Source organism: Parus major, chromosome 8 (genome assembly GCF_001522545.3).
Source record: "Parus major isolate Abel chromosome 8, Parus_major1.1, whole genome shotgun sequence".
Taxonomy (NCBI): Eukaryota; Metazoa; Chordata; class Aves; order Passeriformes; family Paridae; genus Parus; species Parus major.
In genome coordinates, this window is record NC_031777.1 from 25055502 (window position 1) to 25073632 (window position 18131).

Here is an 18131-nt window from a genome sequence, read left to right on the forward strand (position 1 = left end):
TTCTTTCAGCAAATATATTTTACTTTAGGAATGTGCTGGTTTTCAGTAATACAAAGGCAAAAAAACAAATCAAGAAGGTGATTTAGCTTTTTAAAAATAGATTTATCTCTCCTCACTGAAAAAAATCCAAGCCTGGCTTGCTAGCAGGTCCTCATTTACCACTGCAGAACACTGAGGCTATCACAGTGATGTTTAAATTATGTATACTGCCCTTACGACTTGCTATAAATTGAGTATAATTTTAAGATGGCAGATTTCTTTAAAAAGCAAACTAAATGTTCAAATTTCACAAAAACATACAGCTCTGGAGTATAATCAGTATAGCAATGTATTTTAATAGCTTGTGTGATACTAGAAGTATTTGAACAATAGAATGTTTGTGCACCTCCTATTAAATCCAGAAAGTGCTAGTTACTGATTTTTATTACAACAGTAGTTTTCAACAATTTTAAAGCAAGTACAAAATGTCAAAAAATAAAACAACTCTTTCTGTAACTATTAATATATGTACCATATTTGGGTACGTATATTTCTGGTAAATGTATTTTATTGTAATTATTTAACTACAGCATTAAAAAGAATAACATTATTTATATATGCACTTCATGTCTCCATGTTAGTGTCCCATGTTTACTCTGAATGATCTCACTCAGCAACAACTGCCTTGAAAATATTTTGTTCAGACACCAAAAAACAGATCTGAAAAAGGTACGAGACCTTCAGCCAGATTATTTTTCTGCCTGCTGCAGGTAATTTGTCAGCTTACCTATATTTATATATTACACTTATTTAGGAATTTTAAATGAGGCTTCTGCCTGTGTGTTCATAATGGTGATTTTGCATCTTGTTTAACATTCATCCACTCCTGAAAAAAGTTTAAAGAAATTCATCACAAAGGATTTGATAAGGGTCTGCCAACACAGAATTTACAGTTTATCTCAGCCCAGGCAGTTGTGTGCACAAATAGTTCCTCCTCCTGCCTGGAGGGCTATTGGATACATTGCTTTCCATATTCCACCTTAGCCAGTGGGTCTGTAGGGAACAGAGAACAAATAAATTACCTAGCACAGGTGACAGGGATGCTGAGCAGGCAGCCTCTGCTTAAGTTATTGGCTAAAGGAACGGAATATAGAGCAGAGACAGCTATGCAGAGGCAGCCAGTATTTAAAGACCCATCTTCTCTGCACTGTTTGCACAGATTTTGTGTTTCACCAAGAATTCTAGTGCCCAGTACATGCTGTACATTGTATTCTCAACTGGAATTTCCAGCAGTTACAAAATAAGATCACGGATCTGAGAGAGAACTGAGGGTTCTGCATATATAATTCATCCACAGCTTGTGTACACTGGATATTTTTGCAATCCTGCACACAGGAATCACAAAAAGGCTTCAAAGTCTGTATCAAAAGAGTAAAATAGACAAATGTAAAGTCCTTGTTTTTAATGGAGCAATCCAGTTTGTTAAAAATGTTTAATTTTTTTTTCTCTGTCACTGACTAAAACAAAAAGTGTAGAGCACATTATTGTGATAAGAACTCAAGTCCATTAAGTTTTTCACAAATTAGTTTGTCTGCTCCAGGATTAGAATACAAACTTGCTTTTAACATACATTTAAATATTCCCCCTTCTGAAAAAGGCTTTCCTTCATTTCTGTCAAATAACGAAACTACAACCTGCAAAAATGAAAAGTAGTAGAAATGTTCATTTTTAAATGAGAACAAGCTGGTAAGACTAGATAGAAAAGAAATTAATTTGAGTGTGGCAATGCCTTGTAATAATTTAGTACAGAGCTGCTCAAACCTAAAGTTAAAAAAAATCTCTCCAATTTCAAACAGGCTCTTTAAATTATCTTAGCAGAATAAAGAACAAGTCTTCAGACAGAAAACTCCTAGTCTTGTATTAGGAGTTCAATTTGTCAAAGTGTCTTTATTTAACCATCCAATACACTGTAAATGTATTCATTTACAGTTTCTTAACTGGCATTAAAACCTAGCAATTTCCAATTTAAAATGTAGATCATGGAAAAAAGTAACCATGATATTTCCCAGAACAGTATCTGCCCAGAATTAATTTAATACTTCAATTTTACAAGAACAAACAGATGTCAGAAACCTGTGACACAGATTAATTTGCAATTTAGACCATTGTGTTATTATTAACTTTCCAAGTTAACTACTCTCCTGCCCAACTGAAAAAAAAAAAAATTAAATCGAATTAAACAGAATTTTTTACATGTTCCATTAATTTTTTATTTCATTTCCAAAGATTCTGTATGAGTTCATGATGACAAAACAATACAACTGAATGTGGCTTGTATTTTTTAAGATGAGAAATCAAATCTTAATACATAAAGAGTTAGCTATTTTGATAAAGAATGCTAAAAAAAAAACAAAGGCATTTTAAAGTACCATCCAAAATCCAACTGTTAAAATAATATGCAATAAATTTTGGAAGCAGACATGAGCTCTACGGCATCAGGCTTCTCTCAGATAATTTTTTGTCACATGGTTTCCCCATTAAACACCACAATTTCTTTGAAAAAACAATTCATCCAAATATCATTTACATGCATTCTAAACAATAAAAACAACAGAGAAATGCAGTGTTAGTAATTTAGAAAAGCACAGTTGTGAGCTCACTGGATTTTGCATTTAATGCGTTGCTAAACATTTCTGCCTTCTCAAAGGGTGGTGGGGTTGAGTTTTTGGTGCAAGTTTGGGGAGTTTTTGAGACCCTCAGAAAAAAATATCTATTCCTTAAAATTCACAGTACTAATAACAACACACTGAACCAGTAGCCCTTGAGAGACAGTTGCACCCAACTGTGGCAAGAGGTAGAACATTTCTAGAATCTTAAATATTTCTTTTAATAATTGATGTAGTCATTTTGAATCTTTCTGCATAGGATATGGCGTGTGAGTAGATTGCATTAACACTGCTTAAACATTTCAACTTGTCAGTATGGCCAAGTCGATTTCTGAAATATTTGCTGTATTTTCCCATCGAAACAGTAATAAAGGTAGAATAAATATATGCCACTGCTTTATAATCACTGAACATTAATGAATATTTTATGTCTTTTTAAATCTCCCTGTTTAATTTAAAAGGGTGAAATTAAGTCTCCTCCCTGCAATATGCCAATTATCTGTAAATCAAACAATAACTTGGCCATTATAGTCCTTTTTGTTAATATACCAGAAGCTAATTTGAAAACACTGAGCAGCATTTTTAGGTAATAATTGAATAGTCCTTCCTGCCCTCTTGTGGCTGGCAACTGCATCACTGAGCTTCTCCACCGTTACAAAAAATACACCAGGAGGAAAGTAAACTATTAATTTGTTAAAGTATGAACAGGAGAGTGAAGAGAGAGAGAAAAAAAAAATATCTAACAGTCCCTGGAGAGGACAGAGACAAAGGAGACAAGGAACGATACCACCAATTCCTCCAAACCACAAGGATTGCCTAGATTTGTTACAATGATTACTCTATGCTAAAAGAAAAAAAAAAATTAAATTAAGAAGCCATTAGGGAGTTAACATTCAAAACAGTGCTTGTTTTCTATAATTAGACAAATGTTCACCAACCCTTTTACCTCAGCCAAATCCCCAGGGCTTTCCAGGAGCCTTTGCACAGACAGACACATTCACCTGTTCAGCAGCAACCACACAACAAGGGCCAGAGAGCTCATTGCACTTTAGCCCCTGAATTCACTTTAGCCCCTGAAAATCCACAATTTTATACACTCTATTGGGTGTGACAGATACAAGAAAGGCAAAGAAAGGTTTTCTGCTCATGCTGGTTACATGGTGGGAGGGTTTTTATTTTGGTCTTTTAAGGGGAAAATCATAATTAACTTTTAAATTATGTTGATTTCATATGGCAACCTGATGATGCAACCTGCCACTAGCAACAAACAAGAAAACTTCAGTGCATGGAAAGGCAGCCTTGATTCCCCTGTCACAGCTTTCTGGTTCCTTTAAGTCAGGTAAGATCAACCAGCAAAGAAGTAAATGATACAGCATTGATAAAAACCAAACAGACAATATATGTGTACATGTTTTGTTTCAGAATCTCACCATTCTAAAATTAAAACCACATATTTGGATGGTTTATTTCTATAAACGTTCAAATTCTTCATAATTTTAGAGAGCCAAAGCTCAGCCCCTCAAAAGTCAAACTGATTCAAGTATGTTTGTTTATTTGAATTTCCAGAAAAAGCAAAACAGAACTTACTACAGTAGGTCTAAACATAAGAAGTAGAAAACAGGCTTTCACACAGGGGAAAGATTAGAATTTAGTTCTTAAGAATAACAGGATTCACAATGAAACTTAGTTAGTGATCATTTTTCATTGTTGTGTGAGATACTACTCCCATAGCTAATATTACAGAACTTAAATTAATTCTGTCTACCATGTCAGCATGTGACACGAAAAACTTCAATAAAATCTGTTCAACCCTAAAAGACTGAGAGAAGTGTCTGACCAATAATAGCAAACATACATTTAATTTGAAAAGCAAACATTTAATCTTAATATTTTGTGACGTGAATTCTTAAGATTCACATTTCTAGGTTGTTTGTCAAGTTTCCAGAAGGCAGTGGCTTATATGGAAAATAACATCCACAACATCTGGCATTAGATATACCATGGAACACTAGACAACAACCTTTGGGCTTGGAAAGGAGTTCTAAAAATATTCAAGGGACTGCTTATACTGAATTCAGACAGTCCAGAGTCACATAAGAGATACTTGTTCCTTTAGGACTTAATTTTGCTGAAGTTCTCTCCAATATCACCCCTTGCTGGCCATTCCACAGAACGGCAGCAACGTCCATTACACACAAAAACCACTTGGCTACCAGGCCAGTAAGAATTACAGCACTCCAACAGCAACCAGCACAGTGGTTGAGGTGCCTACAAAATGGAGATGGAGCTGGTTAAAAGAAGGGAAAACAGAGGGAGCTTCAAGGGGCTTCAAGTAAAATGCAATTTAAATAACTCAATAAACACTGTTTGTGTATTTTGTATTGTACTAGAATACAAAAGGAAACATCCTTCCTGTATAATTTAACAGAACACCTTTTTCTAACTGAATTCTCTAATCAAATTACTGCAAATCTTGATGATCCAGTCGATTAAAATAAAAAAGACTAATAAAATACAGGAATATCTACCAATACTCTGCAAAAACCTTCTCTTTAAGAGAGCTGGCATTAGCTATAATGAGCTACATTTATTCTTCAGCTGTGAAACAGCACTCACCTCCTGAATGGTACTGCTTCCTGAGAAGTTGAGGTTGTACTCCCGCTGGACTTCTCGATGGGTGACAATCAGCATGAAGTTTTGATTTAATGACTCCTGCAGGGCCCTGAAATGGTTGAAAGAAAAACAGGAAAATCAGGGATAAGCATGTTATAGCTTGTTTTACAGTTAGATGCAAAAACCCCAGGGTACCCTAAATTCTACAAGGACAAGTCCAGGCACAACATTATCATCTCTCTTTTCGCTCTTAAATGCAAGGAAGCATGCTGAGAATGACCAAAGGCCATTCCTGAACTCCTTCCTTAATAAGGTGACTGCAGCCTTTAAAGCTCTTCTAATGTTAAGTATTTTCAAAATGGAGAGTCCCATTATCTTCACAAACATTGGGTGTATTTAGCACTCCTAATGCCATTAATAATAGGCTTGTCAGCATATTGATGGCCAGACCAAATATCAAGCTATGATGCACATTAAGAACTGATGGTAAGCAGAACAAGGCAAAGCATGCTCTTGCTGCTCTAGGGTTACCTGAAGCAGAAACCAAATGGAAACTCTTCTGTTTAGTTTCATTTAAAGCACAAAACCCCAGCTAATTAGAACTGGAAAATTAGCCACAGCAAAATTTCTTGTGTGGGTATTGAACATTTAGAAAAATTAGTTCTGTTCACATTGTTTTAAATGTACATAACAGAGGTTTTAATTTTAAAAAAATATTAAATTTAAAAAAAATAATAAATCAAGATACTGTTTAATCAGGTCATCTATATCTTCATGTGGTTACAAACCTGGGGTTTTTTTTCTGATTTTCCTGGTAGTAAAACAACTGGATATTAAAAAGGCATCCTGATTCCTTAATTAGATACAAAATTATGCAGCTATATTCTTTTCAAAGTAGCAAGCAGGACTTCTGTTATAGCCATGGCAATTATGGCAGTGTGCAATCTTACACATGCTACAAAACTGCAGCAACACTGTACCACAGCTTGCATTTCCAAACAATATTTATGCAGACTTGACTTGTTCAGTGGCATATGAAATTTAATTGGGCCTATTCAATCCTTTTTTTTATCACATACACTTAAAAGAATGACAGACTGTGTTTTTTTCCCTCACATCTTCACTGTTCTGTGACACTTCAACACGCCGTTCCTCTTAGCAATAAAGGACAAATTCTGAATGCAGATCAGCACAGCTGTATCTTATGATACAAGAAGACAAGAAAGACTCCTACATCATTTGAGACCTGATTTGTTGGTTTTAACTCCTTCTGGAATTACTGATCTGTTTTGCTGCTCAGATGGGAAGGAACTCCTCATACAATACTCGCTGGATGCTTCAGCAAGAGACACAATTTGCTTGAACATCTCAGGGAAATTTACCTTACAAAAAATGGCTTCACTTGGAGACCTAATTTGGCTCCTGTGACATCTCAATAAACATATACTACAAAACAAAACCATGAAGAGCTATTTGTTGTCTTTTATGGTTTTCCAGTATGGAAAATAAATATAACATATTGTCAATGCTAAGTATGATCATGTGCATGAGAGATACTACAAATGTAACTGGAGTCATCGATGCTGAACATATACTTTTCTGCACTTTCACAAGATTTTCTACAAAAGGCCTAAAATTTTTTTAAATACTTAACAGTCCTTTAAAAGATGGGAAAAAAAATAAAAAGAGGAGTCCTGAAAAGTTGTATGCCTATTTTCAAAGATAATTCTAATTTGATTGTTATTAAGTTTTGCATCTCCATAACCATATTTTCTATTGGCAAATGTTCAGTAGCAACTAAAATATCCTGCTGTGCTTTTTCAGATTCTGATTTTTTATTTGTTTTCAGCAAATACTGGAGGCAAATGACAAATTTAATTGCTCTGAAAACATTAATTACAGCATATGTGAATGGTTCTGGATCCCATACAGACTCGCACAAGGTTCTGTTATAGCTAATTTTGACTCTATCTGAAAATCTGTAGATGCTAACTGATAACATGACTCATGTTTTCATTCAGTAATTGATGTAAACATAGAAGGAAACAGGCCAGTCTGATCAAACCCTCAGTCTCTCCAGTTATGCATGATCCACACACTTCAGCACAACTCAAAATACAGCTTGCTAATAAAAAGCATCCGCTCATAGGAAAAGTTTTCCACTTGTGAAAGCAGGAAGTATTTTGGAAAGGAAAAAATACTCTTCAAACAAATTTAAATGAAGTGCCTAAAAATTAAAAGCTTTAATTTTTGAACTAACAATTTTGACACCTCTACTTTTGGGATTTCTAAGCAACACAAGCTGAATGTTGTTAACAAACAAATTCTCAGCACATATTCATTGACAAACAGAGTGAAAATAGAGGCTGAAAATTAGCTGGCTAAAAAAAAAAAAAAAATCCTGAAAAAAAAATTGAGGAAGAACTGGGTTTGAAAGTGTTAGCAAATACTGTGCATGGTTAATTGTTCACTTTTTCTTCAGAAAAATAATAAAATGAGGAACACTTTATTTAATTTACACAGAAATGCACGAGTCAACTGCTCCTACATCAAAATCTCACATGGTCTGACAGCTGTAAAGCTTGGACAGTGTCCACTAGAAAGTCAGAGGGAGAAGGAATTGATGGCACATCTGATGGGTGACTGATGGCAGCATTGGTGCCCACCCTCCTGCATGGGATGGGGTTGATGTGAACATGCAGCCAGAGATGTCTGTCCCTCCCATAATCATTTCCTCCACAAAGGGGGATGCAGATTACCCCAAATTACTTGGATCAAAATATATGTTGGCCAAAAACTGTATTTCAGCCCTTAAGGCAATGAGAAATTTTACAAGATGAATATTTTTAAAGAAAACTTCTCATTGACACTAAGCTGAAGCTTATTTTTATTTCTTTTTAGGTCCACGTAAGTGTATTGAGAAGAATGACTTTGAATACAATGCAAATCTCTAAAATTTTGGCTTTAGTGTCTGCAACTGTTACATTTTCTTGGAAATGTTATAGTTGACTACAGTAACTTTGTAGTATAATAATTTGACTACCAAATAAAATATCTATATTAAAAGGGAAAAAAAAAAAAATCAGGTCAAACTGTTATTAAAGACAAGATAGATTTTCTTTCCTTTTTTTTTCTTTGCTGCCACCAGTGCTAAGAGAATTCAATTAATCTGAGAATTAATTAGTGGGAAAAGAAAATAAAATTCTAGAAAGAGGACTAAAGTAGGCCATTCTCACTAGAGCCATTTTTACCCTACTGCAAACCCCAGCTTTCAAAAGCATTTGCTGATAGGTGATATATTGCCATTACAACCTTTTTACCTCAGCTGAAGGATTCTGCACTCACTGGACAGCACAAGAGGCAAGGGAATCTGTATTTTGGGGCATTAATCCTCCAGTTGAGGTACCCTGCCTACACCCAAAATAGAAGTCCAAGAACAGACAAAAGAAAATACATCAAGAGTACAGTCATTGCTCTGATCTCTCTCTAGCAAGAGACTTGGACATACAAAACAGATTGGTTCTATCTATTAGGGGATTACATTAATTCTCTGATTTTTTTATATGATACTTTGCCTTTCAGCAGCATTTTTCTTTGAAATTTTAGTAATATTTGGAATTTGACACCAAAATTAAATCCTTAATCAATGATTTATAAATGCTCCTTTCCATTCCAGTTTTTGTGAAATATACTCAGTATTTCCCACTAGGCAATATATTTCTAAGTCACACAGAGATTTCCCCCAAAACCTCTGATTTTTATATAAACAGGCATGACACAAGGTAATTAACATTTCCATTTTAAACTTACAGATTTATACAAGCTCATGTCAACAGAAGTCCAAATTTACTGTAATTACAGATTATTTACATTAAAACAAAATAAGAAATCAGTATGTAAATGTAATGTTTGTTGTAGCTAATGCAGCAGGAGGTGGTAGATTAGGTTCAAACAGCAATCAGTTAGCAAATCTGGCTAACATGCAAATGAGCAGAAGCCCTTTTGTTTACATTCTATTGCATTTTAAACTTCAGGATTTTTAAACTGTCTCATGAACAGATGTGAAAATAAAACATTAATCTTACCATTCTTATGGAAGCTTTCAAAGTAACTAAAGCAAGGCACTGCTCCTGTCCAGCTAAATAGACAGGACTAATAATTGGAGTTGCAGGTTACATCGTTCTTAATTAACACTCTGCTACAGTTGATAACGTACAACAAGACACCACATCACCACCACTGCTCTGTAATGATCTAAAGCAGAGGCATTCAGCAATATATGGACCTATTGCATGAAAAATGGGATCTGTGGGTTTTTTCTTATTCACACAGATGATTACACTTGTTAAACAAGTTACAATCACTTCGCAAAATTGCATTATTTCTACCACTCTACATGGCTTGCCCCTGGGGTTTTAATGCTTTTCAACTTCCCAGTGATTCATCAAGTATAATAAAGTATCTTTGACTTTCAGCTACTTAGCAAAAAAAAAATATAAAATACATTATATCAATTATAATGACAACAGTAACAAAAAGTTATAAAAATCATCTCCCAGAACACACAGGATAGAAAGTAGAGATGATGTGGATGACCCAGCTCCATGGCCAGACTCCCATGCTCACACTTTTCATGCTTCCCTCTTGCATTCTCCTAAATCTATTTCCTGAACTAGGTACTGTCGGTCTTCAAGAAGCATCCAAGGCAACAATGGGAAGGAATTACACATAGAGGAAGTGATTAATCTAATCTGACAAAGCTGGCTCAAGGGATCTACCCCCACAGACATTTAATGATGGAAATTCTTTGCCATCATTCCTTTTAAGATTTCTTTCCAAAGGAAATCTTGTTCTTCTCCACCCACCTGGTAACTTCTGCTCCCATCTGAAAACTTTTGAATATGGTCACTGGTTTTAAGGAGGTCTCATGGTGTTAGAAATGTTTCAAAGACCAGGTATAAATCAACAGCCAGGAGGAGGAAGGGGACCCACCTCAGTAAAAGGCTGCATTAAAAGTGCAGTATTTTATATTCATCCAGGTGACCTCTGGCCAGTGATCTCAAAATTATCCACAGGACATGATTTCTCCTTTCCTTTGATAACTGACTTTAAGCTGGAGAACACATGCAGGGCAGGATAATACTCCGTGCAAGGGGAAAAATATTACACAGGTGGTACAAAATACACAACAACTGGAGGCAGCATCAGAGGTAGGTGAGATGGTGGGAAGCATGGAAGCAGAAGGCTGATTTACTGCAGCTGCTGGCATGAGGCAGGAATTCACTAGAAATCAGATTTCATTATGTCCACAGCTCACAGAACATGTGGTTATTGTTCTGGATATCATGCATGGATAAGTATGGCTTTGCCAGCTGAAATTGTGGAAGCAGGGTGGAACCATACAGGTGGTATTTGACATTTAAATTTAATCTTTCCACCTCAATTTACTAGCATGCAGTAGTAATTCACTGGGTTTCTATTACCTATAAAAGCTTTAGGTAGGCCACTGATGAACAAAGATACCCTAGGAGATTTTTGTTTGTTTAAACGACAGGATCACTTTGCCATTACATTTAGATGCTGGTTTTAAGTCAGTTCTGGGTTAAGCCCATTCAGTCTGTCACAATAAACTTCAATGCCTTCATACCAATATGCTGGAAAAGGATGTTTCAGACACTGTTCTGCCTCACTACAAAGAGCAGACAAAAATTGAAGCTTATAGAGCCGAGGCCAGACTGTTCCTTTTAAGAAGGGCATATAGATAAAATATCACATACTGGAATCTCAGGCTTTTCAAATATCACTTTCTGGAGATATTCAAATCACAACTATTTATCTCTAGTTCAAAACAGAAGGCATTTGAAGAAAACAACAGATGAACTCCCAGAGCAAGAGGCAAAGTTCCTCAACATCCATTAATAATAGATGTGAGCATGACGCTTTTAAAAATTGTGGGTAACAAACTAATCTGAATAATAACTGACCTAACAGTAGGCAGTAAACAGTGTAACTGGGTTTGGTACATTGCTTCAATTAGATGTGTTTTGATCTGCATTGATGCTTTAATTGGAGGCAAGCCTCCCCTTTCATCTAGAATTTATGACTTCAGGGAGATGATCTAGCCTTCAAATTATCCGTGTTTAAATAGCCACTAATTAGTCATCATTTGCTGTCCCAAAGCTACCAACTTTTATCTTAAAAATATCCAGAACTAATCTGCACTATGAAACAAATATAAACTATAAAAGGTAACAACTACTTTGATTTTACTATCAAGTGAAGTTCTTTAAAACCATTAATCCAATAAAAAAGGCTAAGAACTGTTTTTAAACAGTTTGGTGTTATACACTTTACTGTAGTTGCAATAAACAACTCTCTTCAGACTCCAGTTTTCTCTCCAGAATTAAAATATTCAAACTACAATATACCTGGGTAGAATACCAAGCAATACCTGGCTAGAAAATTTTGAAATTGGAAATTAAACAATTGGCAGCTATAGTGTCTTTTCACTGTTCTTCAAATAGCTGCTAAGGTACAATGGCTTCTTGTCCTCACACACAAATACAGCTCCTGTTTCCACATGCAGTTCATGTACACCACCCTCTGTTCCAGTGCCTCTGTTCCCTCTCTTAATGCTCCTTTTTTTTATCATTATTATTTTTATAACTCATATCAGCATTCTGATTTCCTCCACAGACTACCTGTTAACGTGCACCTTTCAGTAATATACAAAGTATATATCAGTCATTAGGAAGGCAGTTACTAATTCCCATTGCCTCTCAAAGAATACCCCTTCACCAGTAACACAACTGCACTTGCAGAATATTGTGCTATCACCTACAAGGGCAGAAGGACAACTCCCTCTTCAGACACCCTGAAATCCATGGATTTTGCCCAATTCCAGACGCATCCCTCCCGCCCCGCGCTGCCCGGTCCGGAGCAGCTCCCTGGGCAGGCTCAGCTCCTGCGCACCCTCTAGCGCCAACCGAGTCAAATTCCCATTTTCCTGGGAAAGAGCACATACAGGGCTGCCTTCGGGAAAGGGAAGGACAAGGTAGCAAACTAACCAAACTAATTGCTAATTACTTTATAAGAGGGTTTTCCATATAAGATCGTTCCAAACCTTTGCAATATTCCCTGACAACATAAAGAGACCTGGGGGTGCCTGTGGACAGCGGCTGAGCGTGAGCCCGGCCAGAGGCACCTGGATTTTCTCAGGAATGGTGCAGGACCAGGAGAGTGACTGTCCCTGTTCTCGACACTGCTGAGGCCACACCTCGAGTGCTGTGGCCAGTTCTGGGCCCCTCAGTCCTGGAAGGACAGTGAGGGGCTGGAGTGTGTCCAGAGAAGGGAACGGAGCTGGGGAAGCATCTGGAGGGAAAGGCCTGGGAGCGGTGACCGAGGGAGCCCGGGATGCTCAGCCTGGAGAAACCCTTTAGCTCATGGGGGAACTTCTCAGTCTCAAAACTCCCCAAAAAGAGGTTGGAGCCAGCTGGGAGTCTGTCTCCACTGCCATGTCTCAAGGGGAAGGATGAGAGGAAAAGGCCTTAAATTGCACCACAGCAAGTTCAGATTAGGTATTGGAAAAATACCTTTCCCTCAAAGAGTGGTTAATCATTGGATTAAGTTGCTCAGGGATGTGGTGGAGTCAGGAAGTGCTCAAGAGATGTCTGGATGTGGCACTTGGGGATATGTCTCAGGGGTTATTATGGCAGATTGAACTAGATAATCTTGAAGGTCTCTTCCAGCTTTGAGGATTCTGTGAACATTATATGAACACTCACTGCTTACTTCTTAAGCATTTAAATCAGAAATAAAAGATATCCTGCTCAATTAAAGGAAATTAATTATTCAGCCTAGCTACATACATTTTAAAAGTACAAGATAAATTACGGTAATAAACATTTCATAAAGAAAATTCTGATCTGATGGGAATGATTTACACAGATCTATAAGACACATTAAATGGACCAACATAAAGCAGCAACTTATGCAAGGCCAGCTCTTGTTTCCACAGGGCCTAGATTTCTGTTAAATTAAAGTCAGCACATCTGAGAGATGTAAAATTCTCTATGTACCTAGAAGGTTCATGTACCCCACCAAAGTTCTAAAACCCCAAAAAGCTTCTTTTCAATGAGATGCTGAGTTAGTTCATCACAACAGTCACCAGTGCAGGGAAAACACTCTATTTACTGACTGCAGATTCCTGAAATACACATGTGGCTTCATAAAAACCACCAGAAAAACCCCAACCATACAAATAGAATTTATGGCCAAAAGACTTACCCAGAATGACTTGAAGAAGGAGGAGGCAGGTCAGGTGTTAGAACATAAAGACTATTATTTTTTGGCAAGTGTAGACTTTTTAAAACAGTCTGAGGGGAGAAAAATCATTATAAATACAAAACATTCACCAATTCTGACTTTTTTTTTTAATTATAGGTATGTATTTACAATATCACCAAATATTTTGTTTCAAGATACACTTCCTGCTACTTCAAAACATCATTTTTGTAGGTGGGCCACATTATATACAAACCAAACACAAACTGATTTGTCCTGATTTTATTTTGCAATGTTTTAGATTAAGAGTTCTTTGTATGCCACCCAAGACATCTGACACTGTTTGAAACTAACAATTCTTGCATTGTAATCCCCACCCACAGATGCTCAGTTTGAAACTGAGTCCAGTTAACTGAAAACACAGTTGAAAACTTACACTATCATCTACATCTCCAGTCTTCCACCCTTTTAACAGCATTTTAGATGCAGGAATCTGAAGTTCATTTTCTAGAATATGTTTGATATCTCCTAGAGAGAAAAACAAAGGAAATATATAAAATATACACATTTACTGCTTTATTTCAAACAGCAATGAGTAGCACTTAAAAGAACAAGAAAAAATTTACTATAAGTAGGATTTTTAGTTGTTACCCTTGTAACACTCCCTTCAAACAATAAAGGACAAATGAAGCTTAAAAAAACAACCACAAAACATGAATGATTGGAGAATCACACAAGGATTGGATGATTTGGACATATATATTGGTTATTCTATGCTCCATATATCCTAGACACATACATTTGCACTGTGTGCTATCTGGAGCACCAGACTTTGCCGGCAACAAAGAGGGTGCATATTTTACATCATTAATGCAGACCTAAGGAACTGGAATGTTCATACAACTGACTGCTCTGACAGCTTTTTCAATGTTTTGTACATTTTAATGCTCTTCTGCCCCTGTAGTTATTACAGTCATAAAATAATTCAGGCTGGAAGGGACCCCTGGAGTTCACGTGGCCCAAGCCCAATCCAAAGGTCTAATTAAACCAGTTTAGTCCATGACTTGTCAGCTGATTCTTGAACACATCAGGATGGAAGTTTGACAACTTTTCTGGCCAACCTGTTTCAGTACTTCACCACCCTCACAATAAAATAAAATAAAAAAAATCATTTCATTTAATGTGAATTTTTGATGTTCTGTCCATTGCCTCCCATTCTCATGCACCTCCAAGACAAGTCTGGCTCCACATTCCCCATGTCCTCCAGCAGGCAGCTGCAGACAGAGGTCAGGTCTGTACCTTTCCCTCTTCCTCCCCAGGCTGAACAAATCCTCTTCTCTGTGCCTGTCCTGTCCTCCTCTTAGCCCAGAGCTCCAGACCCCTCACCAGATTCAATGCAGGATGTCAACATCTTTTTTCTAGGGGGCACCTGAAAACCCAACACAGATGCACCCCAACACTGCTCCAGGTGGAGTCTGGCAAGTGCTGAATAGAGGGAAATAATTATTTCCTGGGATCCACCAGCCACACTCTGGCCAACAAAGCCTGGAACACAGCACGTCTTCTTCACTGCAAGAGTTCATTGCTGAAGCACCCAAGATCCCTTTTATTAAATTGTTTTCTAGCCCATCAGCCTTCAGCCAGGCATCAGGTGGGGATAACATGGAGCTATCCTATGACAGATACAGGACTTCAACTTTATTTTCTTGGAACTCCAGGAGGCTCCTGTCAGCCCAATTCTCCAGGCTGTCCAGGACCCACTAAACAGCAGCCCCACTCTCCAGAGTATCAGCCACTTTCTCTGAGAAGATTAAGATTTATTTTGATCTCTTTTTTATCCAGGTTTTATCTTAACATTATGACTAGAAAAATACAACAACAGAGTACATCAAAGGCCTTACTAAAGCCACAATGACATTGTCTCCCCTTGTCCACTGAGCCAGTCATCAAATTGTAAAAGGCAAATAATGCTGACTGATTAGGTACGATTTGCCTTTAGTAAATCCATGCTGGCTGTTCCAAATCCCCTCCTTTTCTTTCCCATGCTCAAAAAGTGCTTCCAGAAAGATTTACTCCATAATCTTCCCACAGACCAAGCTCAGCAGTCACCACTGAACAAAGGTTCACGTTTGCCTAAGCCTTTCTTTTCACACTGATACACTTACAGAACCCTTCCAACCCCTCAGTGGTTTCACTTCCACATGACCTTTGGTCTTCCCAACTCAAAACCTGCACATCTCTGTGCTCCTGCTGGGACCCATCACTACTTTCCACCTCTGGGTAACTTGTTTTTGAATTTAGCTCAGTCAGAAATGCTTTTCTGTGCTGGCCTTCTGCCATGCTTACTCCTCTTGCACATTGGAAGGAACTGTTCCTGTGCTTTGAAGAGGTTCTCCCTCAAGATCAACCAGCTCTCTGGGGCCCCTGTGCCTTCCTGGGCAGCCTCTCATGAGATCCTGCCAAGCAGATCCCCAAAAAATCAAAAAATATTCTTTCCTCGAGTCGCAGCTGAAGTTCTAAAATTTGCCTTGCTCACTTCTCCCAGGACTTTAAACACAAGGCTGCCCTCCATGTTTACATCCCAAGTCACTGACAGAAGTTCTACACGAGCTGCCTTCTGCCCTACAGCTTTCAGGGAAAAGTCAGCTACTAAGAAGTTAATAAGAAAAGAAAAATCAAAGCGGTACAGCTGCAAAATTCTGATCTGATCAGATTCTGATGTCTAACTCCCGTGGATGAAGCAGCACAAAGGAAAACATGGAACACCCATCGATAATTCCAAGCAGTCACCGCTAGGTGGCGGCAGCCAACACCGAATCCATTGCTGCAAAGACAAGCGAGGATCAAAAGTTTCAATTTCCACATTTCATCCCAGACAAAAGGCTGCAGCACGGAAAACTGCTTTCATCACTGTTTCTTCACGTAGCTCCTTATTTGGATCTGTATAAGCTCTTCACTAAAAATAAGAAAATGAAAATACTTTTTCTTCCTTAGCAGAAGTAAATTCATTCCCAGTTTGGGGAATGTAAAAAATAACATGCTCTGCAACACTAGCAATAGAATACTTCTAACATACTGCTTCAAAATGCACCAATTTTAGGATAAAGACAATAAAACTGATAGAATTTATCTTAATTTGAATGCAAGAGTCAAATAAAAATTCAACTAAGAAGAATGCAATGATGTTCTTCATACCAGGAAGAATTCCTCTAATCTTGTCACTAATCCTGTGCAGAAAGAGATGCCATACAGATTCAAAGAGGAAATGCCAAGATCATCCGCTTATAAATAGCTTGCATCTACACTAATCCTACCCCAAATTACATTTTCATGCCTCAACTTAATCATTAATCTCCATTTTGTTTCTGAAGCAAGTTCATAAGAAAACTAGATTTCAAAATAAATATTTGATAGATCACTAACCTTTACAATGGATTAGTGAAATTTTGCTTTTTTTAAAGCTGCAAAGAGATTTGAAAATGGTTAGTAGCTGTGGAGGCTGCATTTTCAGGGGGGATTTCTTTTTTTCTTTTTGAGTGGTTTTGTTCTGCTTTGCTTTAGGACTGAGATTTTCGGGGTTGAATCTTTTTAGTTTGTCTTTTTAACAGCTTCACGACAGCAGCTTTCATTTCATTTTCACAAATCCTTACCAACTGTGGAGCTGTCTTCAAGTACTACATCCACATTTCTGTCTCTGTACTCAACCCTGAAGTCAAGCATTCGAGGTTGTCTTTCCACTATTTGTCTAGATGGCACTACGTGGCGAAATGCTGAGGAGGAGGAAGGAGCTGAAGAAGCTGCAGCAGAGTGACTGGTGGGGCCATACGCTGGTCCATGCAAAGTCTCTACACCGTACTCACTGAAAGACAAATGAGATGATATAAACAGAACAGCTTGTTATGTCCTAACCAGAAGTTAGGAAAGCAAAATGACAGTATTATTCACTTACTACAGTCCAGCAGACGCCTCTTGAATTATTGCTGTCATATCTCAAAATACTGCTTATTAAAAATTAACTTTGATATTAGTTAAAATAACTTTGGTATTAGCAATTTTAACATTTCAGGGTGCAGGAGTGCTATAGGAGACCAGCACTGGTGATGAACAAGCATTAAAAAGCCACTATGCAATTAATACCAGAATTATCTTGAGAATAAGGATTATTTCCTGTTCCAGGAGTGTTGTGACCATATAAAAATTGGCACCATGGCAACGACCAGCTTTCTACATCATTGGGCTAGTATCCAGTGGTAATGAGAGTAAGAAATACAGTTCAAAATTCTGCATGAAGATAGGTATTTTCCCACACCAAATTAGTGAAAAACAAGTCAGATTTGGAAATAGATACACATTCAAGATAAATAAATTAAGATAATGAAGTATGTGTTTAAGAAAAAAAACACCTAGAAGTACAACAGTAATGCAATGCTGAATTCTAGCTTGCCTTCAAGTTCTAAATCCTGCAAGGTTCTTGGAGATCCATATAAAGATGTCTCCATACCTGACTCAAGGATACCCACAGCACTACAGGTCAGAATAAACTGGAAAGCCCTCACTACCCAGAAGCACTTCATCTTCCTCAGGGAGCCT

At 37.4% G+C, this 18131-nt stretch overlaps 1 protein-coding gene across 1 annotated transcript in view; it reads right to left on the reverse strand.

Moving 5' to 3' along the window:
* Window positions 1-18131, reverse strand: part of FAF1 (Fas associated factor 1) — a 153521-nt gene that overhangs the window by 100978 nt on the left and 34412 nt on the right. The window contains exons 4-7 of the mRNA XM_015636255.3: window positions 17192-17400; window positions 13978-14069; window positions 13545-13633; window positions 5262-5367 (exon numbers count right to left, since the gene is read on the reverse strand). Coding sequence (XP_015491741.1) covers window positions 5262-5367; window positions 13545-13633; window positions 13978-14069; window positions 17192-17400 — 496 coding nt within the window. The remainder of the gene's footprint in view (window positions 1-5261; window positions 5368-13544; window positions 13634-13977; window positions 14070-17191; window positions 17401-18131) is intronic.